At 37.7% G+C, this 16531-nt stretch overlaps 1 protein-coding gene across 1 annotated transcript in view; it reads right to left on the reverse strand.

The window, feature by feature from the left end:
* Positions 1-2573: 2573 nt before the first annotated feature.
* The window catches only part of gnav1 (guanine nucleotide binding protein (G protein) alpha v1), a 46977-nt gene continuing 33019 nt past the window's right edge, over positions 2574-16531 (reverse strand). Inside the window, exons 6-9 of the mRNA XM_022665384.2 lie at positions 13062-13191; positions 11556-11627; positions 8635-8722; positions 2574-5436 (exon numbers count right to left, since the gene is read on the reverse strand). Of these exons, the coding sequence (XP_022521105.1) occupies positions 5246-5436; positions 8635-8722; positions 11556-11627; positions 13062-13191 (481 nt within the window). The 3' untranslated portion in view covers positions 2574-5245. The remainder of the gene's footprint in view (positions 5437-8634; positions 8723-11555; positions 11628-13061; positions 13192-16531) is intronic.

The raw sequence follows: 16531 nt of genomic DNA on the forward strand, positions 1-16531 counted from the left end.
CAGAGAAAGTGACATCATATATATTTTTAGAATTGCCAGAGTTCTGACATTCGGTAATATTTTTATTGGTTTGTTTTTTTATGTTTGAAAGGTCTTTTAAAGCTCAACCCGAGCTCACCCACCCTGTCACACACAAAAATGCAGTATTAATGCATTAAAATGAACTAAACTTGTGCTGATAGTGGGTTTCAGATGGTCTAAAAGCAGGTCTTCAATGGTCACAGTGGCTGAAAGTGTTAGAAAACGTTTATCTCTTTTTTTGAGTATTGGAACAACACAAAACACTGGGGACAAATAAGTCAGTTGCTTCCTATAACCATCAGCAAGATTCCTACACCTCTCAACTGGATATTTGGACTACTCTTCTTTTGAAACTGCTTCAGGTCTCTTGTTTGAAGGGTGCTGTCCAATAAATACAAATTTTTACATTTGTCCACTGCCGCGCACCGTAATTACAGTTTGGACGCATGTTATAGTTTCCATGGAGATCCACGTTAAAAACAAAACAGCGAGTGGAAATGGAGGAGCTACTGAACGCCGCAATGTCACGTGAACGAGAAAAAAAGCCAAAAAACTCACTGGTCCTCCTGTTTTTTTTTTCTCAATTGCAGTCCGGATGCAGGAGTTTTATCACTGAGTAGAAGTGTGAAATATTTTGGCACCTGTTTTGCTGTATGCAGAAATTTGATTTTTAAAATATTAAATCTACAGAGCATGACTTTTGGTATATTATCAAAAGATTATAATACTTGAGTCACAGAAAACTGTAAATAAAAGATATTTCATTTAAAATTATTAAAGTGTTTTCACACTGCAAACTAACTGAACTATGGTTTAGTAGATCCAGAGTGAGACCACCTCTTCTGTTCAGACCAAATTTAGTCTTTTGGTCCAGATTGTGGTTTGCAGCACCTTTTCATACTGCTGTTCTATTTTATACTAAACTATAGTTAGAAGTTAGAAAGTCCTAAAACATTACTTTTAGGGCTTCACTCAATAATGCATCTTTGTGGAGAATCCATAACCAGGGAATTAAAATAGTGTATTTCTACTAAACAAGCTAAATTCTGATTCTAATCAATCAGTGATGAAACTGGTTTCCCAGTTTTTTGTTTTTCTAGACAGGGATTTAGCCTAGTACTGGACTACAAATGATATTGAAAGGAGAATTTTTATTGGAAATAAAGAAACCAAGTCTAAAAAGAGGTGCTTTTAGACAAAAGTTGGGTCCAAAGAGATCCAAAAAGAGATTAAATGAATCAGACTACGCTCTCAATGTATCTCCTTATATTATCTGTATCATCTCCCAGGGTTCTTATTAAAGAAAAGGTTCTTATAAAGGCTACAGGTGTAGATGATATAAAATAATAATACCCTTTTTTCTGCAGTAAAATAAGTGATTTACACTCTGCAAATCTGAGGGTTTGAAATCTCCTACAGGACACTTTGGAGGAGAAGCTGCCTGTTTTCTCTCTACTCTCTACTTAATAATTCCAGATCAGTAACAGGAATCAACCCAAAACTTAGAAAAGCTAAAAAGAAAAACAAATAGAAAAACTAGAAAAACAACAAAACTAAAGGTTTAAAGGACCTGAACTGTTTGATTTGTATTCAGGAAAATATTGAGTCAATTTTATGATTTTATCTATTATATTTTGACATTATCAGATTTACTTCAATTCTTTTTTATATTTTATATTTTCTAACAATTACAATCATGAAAGGTGAAAGCATGAAGTAATGCTTGAATAGAAAATATCAGGCAGAGAATTGGAAAAAAATCCTAGGCTGTTAAAGGGTTTTAAACTTTAGACTTTCTTGAAGAATCTGTCAGACAGGCAGTTTAAAAAAAATAAAATAAAATTTAAATATTTCTTGTAAAGCATCACATATAGAAGCTTTTTAACACATTGACGGAGAGAGAATACAACTTAAAGTACCTTCACTTGATGTAGTTAGTTATGTTTATTTTTATTTATGTATTTTTTTTTTTTTACACTGTAACTGATGTATTGTATTATATCTGTCTCTGTGTGTGTGTGTGTGTGTGTGTGTGTGTTCTCAGGTGGTGTGTGTGAAGGAAATCTCGCCCAACCTGCAGAGCTGTGAGCTGGACCTGGAGGGCTCGAACGCTTTCCGCTGTAAAGCCGACGTCCTGCTGTCCCTGGATGCGCTGGAGTGTGCAGGAGTGTGAAAACACACACTCACACACTCGCACACTCTCTAAACACCGCCCCCCTCCCCCCCCACCGAAACCCCCACCAACCCACTATCTCCCCACCAAACCCACTAACCCAAACCCAGGAGTGTTACTTATACGAGGTCCGAGCACCGAGTGTGCAGAACCTCAGCGTCTTACTCGTATTTATTACTTCCAGAGACGGACTGGAGACACTGAATGTTGGTCCATTTCACACAATGTGGAGAATCTAGCTGCTTCGACAACCCAAAGTGTGTGTATGTGCGTGTGTGTGTGTGTGAGTGTGAACGCGAGAGAGAGCGTGAAAAAAAAACAAAGTGTAGCATTTATTTCCACATGTACTAAACATCAACGAACTGCCGACTCTCTCGAATAAAGTTCTCTGTGTTTTATTTCGTAAACCTGATTGCGATTTTGTGCATTTTCAGTTGGGAGAAAAGAAAAAAAAACAATAAAGTGGAAAATAATGTGAATTGGTTCTGTTTACACTCACTCAACAACGGGAAAAAAATATATAATCTGGATTGTCAGAATAAATCACATTTTTGATCTTGCATAGTTGTGGTTGCAGTGTTTCACTACATTTACTGTATACACACTGTTTGAATGTTCACATATCAGAAAAGGAAAATAATTCAAATCTGTTCACACTTCTGTTCACACCTGACCTGGTCTGACGAAAGGAAAATGTGCCAGTTCAGTCATATAGTCTCTTTTTGACTTAAACTAAAGACTAAGTTCCAGCATAAGTGATTGTTTGTGAATTGACATAAACATATAAACAAACAAACAAACAAAACAACAAATATAAAAATAATAATACCAAAAGAAATCACTTCTGTTCACAATTCTGTTCACACTGGGTTCATACAAGTAAAACAATTCTGGTTCTTAATAATACAACTATTTACACGCATTAAGAATACAAAGAAAAACAAGGCACAATATACTGTGTGTGAATATATGCATGTGTCTATGTATGTATGTGTGTGTGTGTGTGTGTTTGTGTGTGTGTGACTGACTGGTACACATTCTGCACAGCAATTCTGATTCAAATCTGAATTTAAAAAGAAGCAAATATTGAAAGTAAAAAAAAACTATAAAGCACTGAAGTGCAGCAAAGAAAATACACTCCTGTAATATAAACAACACACTATCACAGTGTGTGTGTGTTGTAAACATGTTCCAGTAAGTGGGTGTGTGTGTGTGTGTGTCAGTCCATCACTAACCTGCAGCTCAAACACACTTAAGCAAATATTAACCCCCGACAAACACACTCCTGCACCTGCTGCACGCACACGCACACACACGCACACACACACGCAGCCGTATGGCTACGTTCTTCACTATCTCTGTTCACACTACTGTTTAAAAGTGTGTTTTCAGTAATATAATAATTAATAACTCACTTAGTTCCACATAAATTAACAAAATCAATCTAGTAAGATTCTACAACTTTAATTAAATTATCACACAAATTAATTTGTAATCAATGAGTTTGAAATTAACTTACCATCCGGAGTTAATTCATAAACAAATGAATAGACAGATTAATTTTTTATTAATTTACTATTCAATATGAATCTGCAATTACCGAATATTCTTATCCAGGATGAATTTGTAATCAAATTATGATACATGTCATTATAGCCTAAATTAATACAAAAAAATAATTTCCTAACCAGAATAAATATGGGATTTGATTTTAGCCAAATTAATTAATATCATATTGACAATATCAGATCTTAATACTGGATATTAAAGTTAGTATAACGTCATTCTAGATAATAATGTTATTATAACTTCACACTGGATATGAAAGTCATTAGAAATACATACTGGATATTAAAGTAATGAGAACCTCATTCTGGATATTAGTGTTATTAGAACTTCATACTGGATATTAGTGTTATTAAACCTTCATAATGAATATACATTTTATTAAAACTTCATACTGGATATTAACCTAAACAGGAATATAAGACTAAATGCTTCTAAGAAAGCATATAAAAGTCTAAATGATTCTCAGAAAAGAACAAGAATCGAGTGATTTTATATTATAGCCCTTCCAACAAATTAACATAGGTCAACATTTTCTTCATTTTGGAATGAATTAGTTTATCTTTTTTTAGACAACTTAGATTTAGTTTACAGTAAAACTAAAAACTAAACTGAGCTTCATTTAAGTTATATATCTTTACTCATAAAGGCACTTATAAGGTAAAAAAAAATTCTAATAGTAAAGAAAATAACTTTTCTCTAAAAGAAAGAGAGAGATATGGTTGATTCATAATTATTTGTTGGAAAGAATTATTTATTTGAAACTAAATGAGTTTTCTTATGTATTTTAATATGTTTTCACTAATTATTCATTTTAAACAGTAGTGTAATTGTGTAAACCTGTTAGTAACGTGATAGTTTCCCGTAATGTAAATAAATATTGATTGATTAGCATCGTCACTCGTTCATTAAAGCTCAGGCATATTTTTACAGGCTGTGTAATAAAGCAGATTTAAACAGTAACTAAATAAAAATAAAACTTGTTTAAAGTGTTTCAGATTCAGTTTGATTGTTCACAGAAAACCAAATCGAACTTCAGATCACAGCAAATTGAGTTCAAAATGAAATGGAACACAGTGTGAACACAGAGTGCAGCATCACTGCAGCTTCTACAGTTCTGATCCAGTTCTGATCCAGTTCAGGAACCAGTTCTGATCCAGTTCTGATCCAGTTCAGGAATCAGTTCGGGAACCAGTTCGGGAACCAGTTCTGATCCAGTTTGGGAACCAGTTCGGGAACTAGTTCTGATCCAGTTCGGGAACCAGTTCTGATCCAGTTCTGCACCAGTTCTGATCCAGTTTTGCTCCAGTTCTGCACCTGTTCTGCACATGTTCTGATCCAGTTCGGGAACCAGTTCTGCTCCAGTTCGGGAACCAGTTCTGCTCCAGTTCAGGAACCAGTTTGGGAACCGGTCCTGATCCAGTTCTGATCAGCTGAGGCTCTTCACTGACCACAGCAGTCCTCTTCCTCCTGCTGAAGCTCAGCTCACAGTAAAGACACGGCCTCCAGGTTCTCTCTGATGATGGTGTCCATCACCACCTGGAAGACCACCTGGACGTTGGAGGTGTCGGTTGCCGTGGTGAAGTGATGGTAGATGAGTTTAGTGGGCGTGGCGTTCTGAGATACGAACATGGAGGCAATGAAACGAGCCGCCGAGTCCACATCACAATCAGGACCTACAGAGAGAAAGAGAGAGAAACCGAGAGACAGAAAAAGTAAGGGAGAGACAAAAAATGCGAGAGACAGAGAAAAAGCAAGGGACAGAGAAAAAAAGAAAGAGAGAGACAGGAAAAAGTGAGAGACAAAGAAAAAGCAAGAGAGAGAAAAAAGCAAGAGACACAAAAAAGTGAAAGACAGGAAAATCGAGAGAGAGAAAAAGAAAGACAGAAAAAGAGAGAGAGAGACAAAAACATGAGAGACAGAGAAAAAGCAAGCGAGACAGAGAAAACAAAAGAGACAGAAAAAGGGAGAGAGAAAGGAAAAAAGAAAGAGACAAAGAAAAAGCGAGACAAAAAAAGAGAGACAAAGAAAAAGTGAGAGACAGAAAAAGAGACAAAGAAAAAGCAAGAGACAGTAAAAAACGAGAGACAAAGAGTAAAAAAGAAAAAGTGAGAGAGAAAAAGCGAGAGAGAGAAAAAGAAAGAGAAAGAAAAAGCGAGAGACAGAGAAAAAGAAAGAGATAAAGAGAAAAAAAAGCGAGAGAGAGAAAAAGAAAGAGACAAAGAAAAAGCAAAAGAGACAGAGAAAAAGTGAGAGACAAAGAAAAAGCGAGAGACAGAGAAAAAGTGAGAGAGAAAGAGTAAAAAAGAAAGAGTGAGAGAGACAAAGAAAAAGAACGAGACAAATCAAAAGTGAGAGAGAGCGAAAAAACGAGAGTGGCAGAAAAATAGAGAAAGACAGAGAGACAGAGGGAGAAAGAGACAAAATCAAAGAGAGAGACAGAGACAAAAGTAACGAGACAGAGAAAAGAAGAGGAAAAAAAAGAAAAAAGAGAGAGAGAGAAACAGACGGGTCAAGATAAGGCAATTCTCTATCTGGTGAAATGCCACCAAACCAAAATAACATCATCTCTCAATCACACACACACACACACACACACAGTTACAGGAACTGGTCAGCTCACTCAGTCCAGATGTGTGACCTTTGACATGAGCAGCTGAACAGGAAATAGGTATTCACTTGTTTACCTGTTTATTTGTTTATTTATTTGTTTGTTTGTGTATCTCTAAAGGTAAGGGTACAGACAGGTCTGAGATCAGAGAGAAACTCATTTTCAGTAAATATAATCTAATCATATCAGAAAGCAGAGAGACAGTTAATCAGACAGACAGATCTAAACATCACAGGTCTACCTGTCGTCCATCATACTAAATCTATTATAGTAGAAACTGAATAATTTATAGAAGATACAAAAACATTAATAGTAGATTATGAATAATGTATAGTAAATAATGAACAATTCATAGTGGATATCTAAAATTGTATAGTAGACACTGGAAAAACATACTATATTATGAATACTGAACAATCTACAGTGTATTCTAATCAATTCTAATAGAATAATTAATTCTGGATACTGAATAATTCATACTGGATACTGAAAAAAAAACAGTGAATGCCAAACTATTCATAATGGATACTGAACAATTTATAGTAGATGTTGACCAATTCATAGTGCAAATGGAATAATTCATTGTGGATACTGAACAATTTATAGTGCAAATTAAATAATTCACTGTGGATACTGAACAATTCATAGTGCACATGGAATAAATTCATAGTGGATATTAAACAATTCATAGTGCAAATGGAATACTTAATTGTGGATACTGACCAATTTATAGTGCAAATTAAATAATTCACTGTGGATACTAAACCATTCATAGTGCACATGGAATAAATTCATAGTGGATACTTAACAATTAATTGAGTGCAAATGGAATAATTTATAGTGAATAGAGAACAATTCCTAGTACAGATGGAACAATTCATTGTGGATACCGAACAATTAATTCAGTGCAAATGGAAAAAACTCATCATGGATACTGAACAAATTCAAAGTGCAAATTGAATAATTCACAAAAAAAATTGTGAATACCAAATAATTCATAGTAGATACTGAACAATTCAGTGTAAATGGAATAATTCAGAATGGATACTGACCAATTCATAGTGGATATTACATTATACATAGTGGACAGTGATAAAATGAGTGAATACCAAAATAGTTAACAGTATCCAATATTCATAGTGGGTACTGAATGATTTATAGCAGGTAGTGAATATTACATAGTAGATACTGAATAATACACACAGAATATAACTAATAATGTTTAATGGTGGATAATGTATAATTTATATAAGATGCTGAATAAATCATATTGGATTATGAATAATGTATAGTAAATACTAAATAATTAATAAGTAGCAGACACTGAATAATTATTTGCATGTACTTGGTTTGTAATAATTTATAGTAGATACTGAATAAATGATAAAGATCACTGCTAGTAGATAAGGAATAATAATAAGCTGGTATGATCAGTTTAAGGGGTAAAAGGTTAAACACAACTGTTTATTGATCAGCTGATTTCAGTAGAAAGTTTATCTCACGTAAATATTAAAAGAGCATCAGTGAGACACTCAGACGTCACTCTGTCCTCAGTAAACTCAGAGCTTCAGTCACAGAGCTTAAATCCTGCTCTCTGAATCAGACGCCAGAGCAATTTCACTGAGCTGGATCTGATGGATCATAGAGAAAAGGAAACGTCATATCCAGCCAGCATCATTCCAGAGCAAAGAAACTATCTATATTATATATATTATTATTTATATATACAAACACATATATAAAAGATTTGTGCACTGGACCTCTATATCGATGCATGCAAAAGTTTCCTCTCAGATCTGTGTGAAGGTCATACTAGTGCAGGAGTTTCTTTTTTTTTTTTTTTTTTTTTCTAATTTTCACCTATTTTTCTCTCAATTTTAGTGAGGCCAATTCTCCCACCCATTTAGCTGCTACTCAGCTTTAATATCCCCCAGCAGTAGTGATGCAACAACAACACCACCAGGAGGGTGAAGACCTGAAGAAGACTAGCACACGCCTCCTCCAACACATGTGAAGTCAGACTCCGCCTCTTTTTGTAGCATCACAGTTCTAAAGCTCAGAGAGAGTGGAGTGACGTGGTTCTGATACATCAGCTCACAGACGCAGCCTTGTGCTGATCCACATCACCCTAGGCGTGAAGAGGGGAAAGAGCACCATCTACTGTACTGTACCCACCCAGAGAGAGCAAGGCCAACTGTGCTCTCTCAGGACTCCAGCAGCTGATGGCAAGCTGCATGACCGTGACCGGAGTTTCTGCACTCACCTTTATAGAGGGGCAGGTAGTGTCTCAGGTGTCGGCCGGAGTGCAGGATCTTCTCCTGGAACAGATCGATCTTGTTCATAAATAAAATCTGCAAAAAATATAAATAAAAAAAAAAAAAGTTAATGCATCAGAAGAGTGGAGTGAACAGACCAGAATGGGGTTTAACACGCAGAGTGCTTTTCCACCGACGTGGAACCGGCACCAGCCCTTTGTTGATGATGTACGATGTAACGTTTTGTCGGTTCCACTGAAACTGGTGGAAACGTGAGCTGGTTCTCTAAAAAGCACCACAGTTCTTAAAAGCCTGAACAGACCTGGTTCAAGAACCAAAGGTATTTTGGTGAAAAAGCACTAAAAATGAATTTCACCTGTGCATCTAGCACCTAGCAACCAGCTAGGAAGTATTTTAGGCTTAAAATGTAAAAAATTGCATTTTACACAGGAAATGCACTTATTTTAGCTTGATTTTAGCATTCCAGTTTGAGAACAGTTGAGAAATTAATGAATTATGACCATTGTAAACGACTGCAGAGAGTTGGGGATGATGATGATGATGATGTGACCTGCAGTGGTGTTTTCTTGTGTTAACTTGTGTTTGTTGCTGAGGCTGGTAACTCTGATGAGCTTATCCTTTACAACAGAGGGAACCCTCGCTCTTCCTTTAATGGGGCGGTCCTGATGAGTGCCAGTTTCACCAATATTATGACTTTGATGGTCTTTTTTTTTTGCGACTGCACTTGAAGACCCTTCTTTTTGGATTGACTGACGTTCATTTTTTTTCTTTATTTAGTTGAGTAGTTCTTGCTTCTCATAATCTGGATTAGAAGATTACTTAAATAGAGCTATTCACTGTATACCTGTAACTCTACCTCTTCAGCAGTGTTTTCTTTCTCATTCTGAGTGTGTGTGTGTGTGTGTGTGCTTACTTACAACATAACTGTAATAGAGCATAACTAAACAGAGCTATTAAAGTATGAGTTGAACAGGGAGAGAATTGAGGAGTCTGATAAGAAAAGAAGATACAGAGAGAGAGAGAGAGAGAGAGAGAGAGAGAAAGTTAGTGGTCAGGCACAATGGCTGCAGTAGACACGCCCTAATGATATAATGAGTGTGTGAGGGCAGTAATGGTCAGCGGTAATTCAGCGCTGTGTTTCCGAGGCGAGGTCAGGTAAGGCGAGGCGAGGCGGTGGTGTGAGTAATGCTGTGTTTAATGAGGCTGGGTAAACGAGCTCGTTACCCACGCGAGGGCTTCCTCACTACAGCTGTAATAAGTGGGTAGACGTGTGAACGAGGCCACCAGCACCTACGACACGCACCCAAAATACACCTGCCGGCTTAATTAGCCAATGATAGAGGCTATTACAACAAAGACCGGGGCTACGAGGGCAGGCCCATTAATTCTGATGGCTGTTGGGGACGTTTGTTGTTCAGAAGCGGTCGGGTCTGACTGATCACACCCCATTAAAGTTCTCTCATCCTCATCGTAATGCGATACTTCGTCCAAATGAGCTACACAGTTTAAACAGTTCCCCCCATCTATCTATTTCTGTAATCAAATGGGTTTTATGAGGAAACTTCTTGTAAATAAAGAAACTGTTTACTGTTAATTTATGCATTAATAATTGTTCATACAGTACCACTCAAAAGATTTAGAACAGCGACATTTTTTCCCTTTTATTTTTGCCATTTAAGATCTTTAGCTCAAGTCAGAACTTAAAAAAAAGGAAACTCTCGCTCTTCCTTTCCTTGGGGCAATCCTAATGAGTGCCAGTTTCACCAACAAAAAATGTTTGATGGTCTTTTTTCCACTTTCAAATATCTTGAAATTCTTCATTTTTTTCTTTTCTTAGTTGAGTAGTTGTTGCTTCTCATAATCTGGATTAGAACATTACTCAAATATTCACTATTCACTGTATACCTGTAACTCTACCTCTTCACTACTTTACAACTAATGCTCTCAAACACATTAATAGACAAGAAATTCAAGGAATTAACTCTTGATGAGCTCAGCACAGCTGTTAACTGAAAGCCTGAATTCCAGGTGACTCTACCTCATAAAACAAACTGAGAAAATCCAGCAGAGGTGTGCAAAATCTAAAATCTGTCTAATCTAAGCAAGAGCTTAGGAGCTACTTTTTGAAGAATGGAAAAATATAAAACATATTCTGGTTTGTTTAACACTTTGTGTGTACTAAATAATTCAGTATAAAGTCTACAATGCAGAATATTTCAATTAAAATAAAGAAAAAAACACTAAAAAAGTCACTTTGGTCTTCAATTATGAAGCTCAGAATACAACAAGTCAACGTGACAAGTCAGTAAGTGGAAATATACTAAAATCCTGTGTACAAAACTTTGCTGTGAACTGCAAAATTGTCAAAATTCTTGACATTATTTCATTTTTTGGATTGACTGACTGGAAATAATCTGAGATTTTGAAATAAATAAAAAAATGTAAATTTCCAATTTCTGTATTAAAGCAATGCTGGAACCAGTGATGGCATAGGTACTTTGAAAAAGTAATCTGATTACTCCTTTATAAAGTAATTAACTTACTGTATGGATTACTAAATTACTTTTTAAGTTACTTTATTAGTTACTTTCAGCAGCTGCAGACACTGGAGAAAACTGCTACAGGAAGACGTCTGGCTGACCCACATGGAAACAGCAGATTAACATGATTAAAGACTGAGTCTCAGTTTCAGCAGAAAAGAGATGAGAAGAATTAGATTTAGTCTGACAGCTGAAGAACTGCAGTAATAAAGTTACTGATAAAATAACAAGGAAATAATAAAGCTGATTGTCTGGATCACACAGCACTGCAGCTCCCAAAAAAACCTATAGAGCTGTTCTAAAACTTTTGACCCGTTGTGTAAAACACTCATCCTCCAAAACAACCCGTCTCACTCTCCGTCTCTTACCATAGAGGTGCTCCTGAAAAAGACGTTGTTGCAGATGGAGGAAAAAAGTTTCAGACTCTCCTGCAGCCGATTCTGAAAAGAGAAGAATAAAAAGAAAAAGACCAATTACACTGCAGTGATTGGCTCCTTACAGGTCACATGACTTTTTATTGCATATTTAAAGACTGTTTATAATGATCAGTGCATAAATAAAACTGTAATGGGTTCAGACTGCACTCTGTAACAGACTCTATGCAATCCAGTCAGTTCTTCACCACAGGACTCCTGTTTATTGATCACCTTTAGAAGGATGGAGGACAATTTCCAGCACAGCAATAATATATATGGCAGAAACACATATTTAAAACATGTTTTGATGTATATAAGCTAAAAGGTTTGAGCTGTACAGGACTAGGATAGTACCTCCAAACCTCCAGAGAGTTCTATATTTCCATTTTAATGACATTTCATACAAATCGAAAGCAGCACTGGCATTATTTTTTAACAGAACGGATGTAAAATTATTTTAAAATTCGAATATCATTGAAAACTCATGTATTTCAGTAATTCAGTTCAAAATGTGAAACTCATATTATATAGATGTATTAAACACAGAGTATCTATTTTAAGCGTGTATATCTTTTATTGTTGATGATTATGAAGTTTACAGCCAATGAAAACCCAAAAATCAGTGTCTCAGAAAAATTGAATATTATATATTAAGACCAATTGGTACTATTTTCGCAGTGTTCCAGCAAAGTCCTGCTGGAAAATGAAATCTGCGTCTCCATAAAAGTTTAAAGTTTAAAGGGAAGCTGTAAGATATGAAGTGCTGTAAGATTTTGTGGGAAAACAAAACTGCACTGACTTTAGACTTGATAATAAAACACAGTGGATCAACACCAGCAGATGACAGACATGACTCTCCATCAAACCATCACTGATCATCAGTAAATTTTACCAAAGTTTATTTGTAAATCAAGGGAGCAGAATCTGGAGGAAGAGTGGAGAGACACACAGTCCAAACTGCTTGAGGTCTAGTGTGTTTAGTTTTCACCAATCAGTGATCCAGATTTCATTTTCCAGCAGGACTTGGCACACTGCCCACAATGAGTACCAAAAGTACCAATTGGTCTTATTATAAAATATTCTAATTTTATAAGACACTGATTTTTGGGTTTCATAATCATCAATCAACAATACAATAAATAAACGCTTAAAGATCACTCTGTGTTTAATACATCTATATAATATATGAGTTTCACATTTTACACTGAATTACTGAAATAAAGTAACTTTTCATTGATATTCTATTTTTTTTTAGATGCACTAGTAGCAGAAACGCTGGTATATCTGTTATAAAGCTTGTATAAAGCTAAAATCCTTGTGTAGATGTTCCATATAGGGTAAAATCGGACTTCATTACTGTTGTATTGAGTTATGTAGGATGAGAAAAACACATAAAGTGTATAATTTACCAAAAGGCTAAACCTGTAATGCAATTGCTTGTTAACGTTCTGTTCTCACCATAGAAGGGTCCTCCACCAGGGTCATGTCGTACCCGCTCAGAGCCACAACAAACAGCACCGCCCTGACGTCCTCGAAACAACTAATCCACTTCCTCCTCTCCGTTCTCTGCCCTCCAACATCGTACAGCCTACAGAGAGAAAAGAGAGAGAAACAGAGAGAGAGAGAGAGATTTATTCAGTGTAAATTCATTATCAATCCCTCCTGCTATCTATCCAGCGCTGTGAGAGAGCTTTCTCTGAGATACAAGAAGCTCCACTGCAGCTTTTCAAACTAACACAACACTAATGGAGCTAAACACGCTGGCAGGAGAACACTAATCACTAATTCTGTTACATTACACAATAGACACATTTGCTTTCCAGCACTAGAGCTGGATATTGAAATTCCATACTAAAAAGGCACCAAGCAAAATGTCTCGGTACTATTGAGTACAGAAAGAAAATGATACATAAATTATGTGCCTGTTTTTAATATGCTGCATAAAACACGTCAAACGTGGAGAGTGAGCACGGTCACGTAAAAACAACAGGGATGACGCCCTGACGCACACAAGCAGAGAGCACACGCAGAAACGCGGTGAGCATGTTCACGGTGATCATTCAAATTGTTAACACACCGCCGCTGTGCTAAAATCTCAGGCGCTTGCTCTCTCACTCTCACGCTGTCTCTCCCTCTCTTTCACTGGCTGTCTTTCTCTCACTCATGCTGTCTCTCGCTCTCTCTTACACTTTCTCTGTCTCTCGCTAACTTGGGCTGTCTTTCTCTCACGTGTCCTGTCTCTCCGTCTCTCTCTCACTTGCACTGTCTCCTCCTTTTATTCTTTCATTCGTGCTGTCTTTTTCTCTCTCTTACTTTCTCTTTCTTTCTCTTACACATGCTATCTCTCCCTCTCTCTTATTTGCTGTCTTTTTCTCTCTTTCACTCACTCTGTCTATCGCTAACTCGCTCTGTCTCTCTCAATCACGCTGTCTCTCCCTCTCTCTCACTGGTTCTGTGTCTGGCTAACTTGGGCCGTCTCTCTCACTCGCACTGTCTCTCCCCCTCTCTCACTTGCTCTGCCTCTCGCTAACTTGTGCTGTCTCTCTTACTGGTGCTCTCTGTCTCTTAGTCACGTTGTCTCTCCCTCGTGCCTTCTTTCTCTGTCTCTTACTCACACTGTCTCTCCCGCTCACTAACTTGTGCTTTCTCTCTTACTGGTGCTGTCTGTCTCTCCCTCGTTCCTTCTTTCTCTGTCTCTTACTCACAGTGTCTCTCCCTCTCACTAACTTGTGCTTTCTCTCTTACTGGTGCTGTCTGTCTCTCCCTCGTTCCTTCTTTCTCTGTCTCTTACTCACAGTGTCTCTCCCTCTCACTAACTTGTGCTGTCTCTCTTACTGGTGCTGTCTGTCTCTCCCTAGTGCCGTCTCTGTCTGTCTCTTCCTCGTGCTGTCTCTCTCTGTCTCTTACTCACGCTGTCTCTCCCTCGTGCCGTCTCTCTCTGTCTCTTACTCACGCTGTCTCTCCCTCATGCCGTCTCTCTCTGTCTCTTACTCACGCTGTCTCTCCCTCATGCCGTCTCTCTCTGTCTCTTACTCACGCTGTCTCTCCCTCTCTCTCTCTCGCTGTGTCTCTCTCTTACTCATGCTGTCTTTCTCTCCCTTGCTCTGCCTCTCGCTAACCTGTGCTGTCTCTCTTTTCGCTGTCTCTCCCTCTTTCTCTCACTCGCACTGTTCGAAAAAAGTATAGTTTTGGTATCGATACTGATTTCAAAATATTGTGTCGTATCAGTATTGAAAATTTTAAAACAGGATATAAAAACCATTCTACCCAAACACAGACAGGGAGGCCAGTAGGCAAGTGAAACCATCCAGCAAACCCATGGCAGAGCTCTACAAAAAATCATAAATTCTCAAGGCAAGAATGAGGATAAATGAAATTGAATAAACAGCTAAAGGTGGAGAAGAACAGAAGTGTCTGGTTTTCATACTGAACATGAGAGAAAAGCCGTCAGCAGACACCAGCCTGATGAAGAGCATTAAAAAAAGCACAGAAACCCCAAAAAAACAATATATATAGACATGTAAATCTAATCACGCTGCGTTAACGAGTTGGCAGAAACCGACGCTCTGGCTTTTAGAGCTCAGCGCTAACGAGAGGGAACATGTTTGCATATCGGCAGCAAGAGGGTGACGCATCCTGGAGCATCGCACCTGCAGCTGAGGCACATCACACCCTGACCTGAGAACAGGTGATAAAACAGAGACAGATGTTCACAAACGAAGAGACAAATAACTCCTACCATTACCGATCATTAGATCTGTATCAGTACGATTAGCGCAGTAGTGTTAAATCAGTGAGCAACTGGGGCTCAGCCTATTGGATAATGTGTTGGAGCTTCCTTTTCTGTTTTTTGAAGGTTAATTATGAGGTTTTATGTAGTTTATGTAGTTTATGTAGTTTACGTTGTTGGGGGAGGGGGTGTTAATGAGTGTTACATCAGAAAATGACTGCTAACCGCTAGAGTGAGTTTGCGAGTGAGTCCAAAAAGAAAGTGGGTGAATGGAGCTTAAAAACAGCTTAAAAACTCAGTAAATGCTGCATTACTGCTACTGCCATTATGATTGGGAGATTGCTGGTTCAAATCCCGGTCATGCAGCTTGCCATCAGCTACCGGAGCCCTGAGAGAGCACTATAGGCCTTGCTGTTTCTCTATGGGTGAGTACAGTACAGTAGATGGCGTTTTTTTCCCTCATCACTCCTAGGGTGAAGTGGATCAGCACAAGGCTGCGTCTGTGAGCTGATGTATCAGAACCGAGTCGCTGCGCTTTCCTCCGAGTGTTAGTGCTGTGATGCTACTCAGCAATGCTACAGCATCAGCAGCAGTTCAAAAAGAGGCGGAGTCTGACTTCACATGTATCGGAGGAGGCGTGTGCTAGTCTTTTTAACCCTTCTGGTGTTGGAGCATCACTAGTGATAGGGGGGATATACGGCTGAGTAGCAGCTGAATGGGTGGGACAATTGTTTTAGCTAAATTGGGAGAAAATGAGAATTGGGAAACAAATAGAAATAAATAATAAAAAAAAAACATTTTCTAACCTCAAAAAAATGCTTTTATTGTAATTAATAACATCGCCCACCCTGCTGATGTCCAACCATCTGAGTCTCACCGCTACCAGCTCTCCCTCCTGCCCCGCCTCTAAACCCATACATCACCAGTGCCCCTCCCAAACTACCACTCCCATTTTTCAGATTAAATTTGAGCTTAAATTTAAGGGTGAAGTCCGCAAAAATCAGGGTGGTTAGTTACTCTTTAAGTGTAAACTGGCACAAAATTTTGATGCAGAAGCAAAAATTTACCTTCAGATTTCAATCAGAACAGAGTAGGCAAAACATGTGACCTTAGTGATGACTTTAAATGCGGCTTACCAGCATTTCCCACATGCTGTCCTTTGATTGCACAGACATTTCAGAAGGTATACCGAGGATAC

The sequence above is a fragment of the Astyanax mexicanus genome, chromosome 23, assembly GCF_023375975.1.
Source record: "Astyanax mexicanus isolate ESR-SI-001 chromosome 23, AstMex3_surface, whole genome shotgun sequence".
Taxonomy (NCBI): domain Eukaryota; kingdom Metazoa; phylum Chordata; class Actinopteri; order Characiformes; family Acestrorhamphidae; genus Astyanax; species Astyanax mexicanus.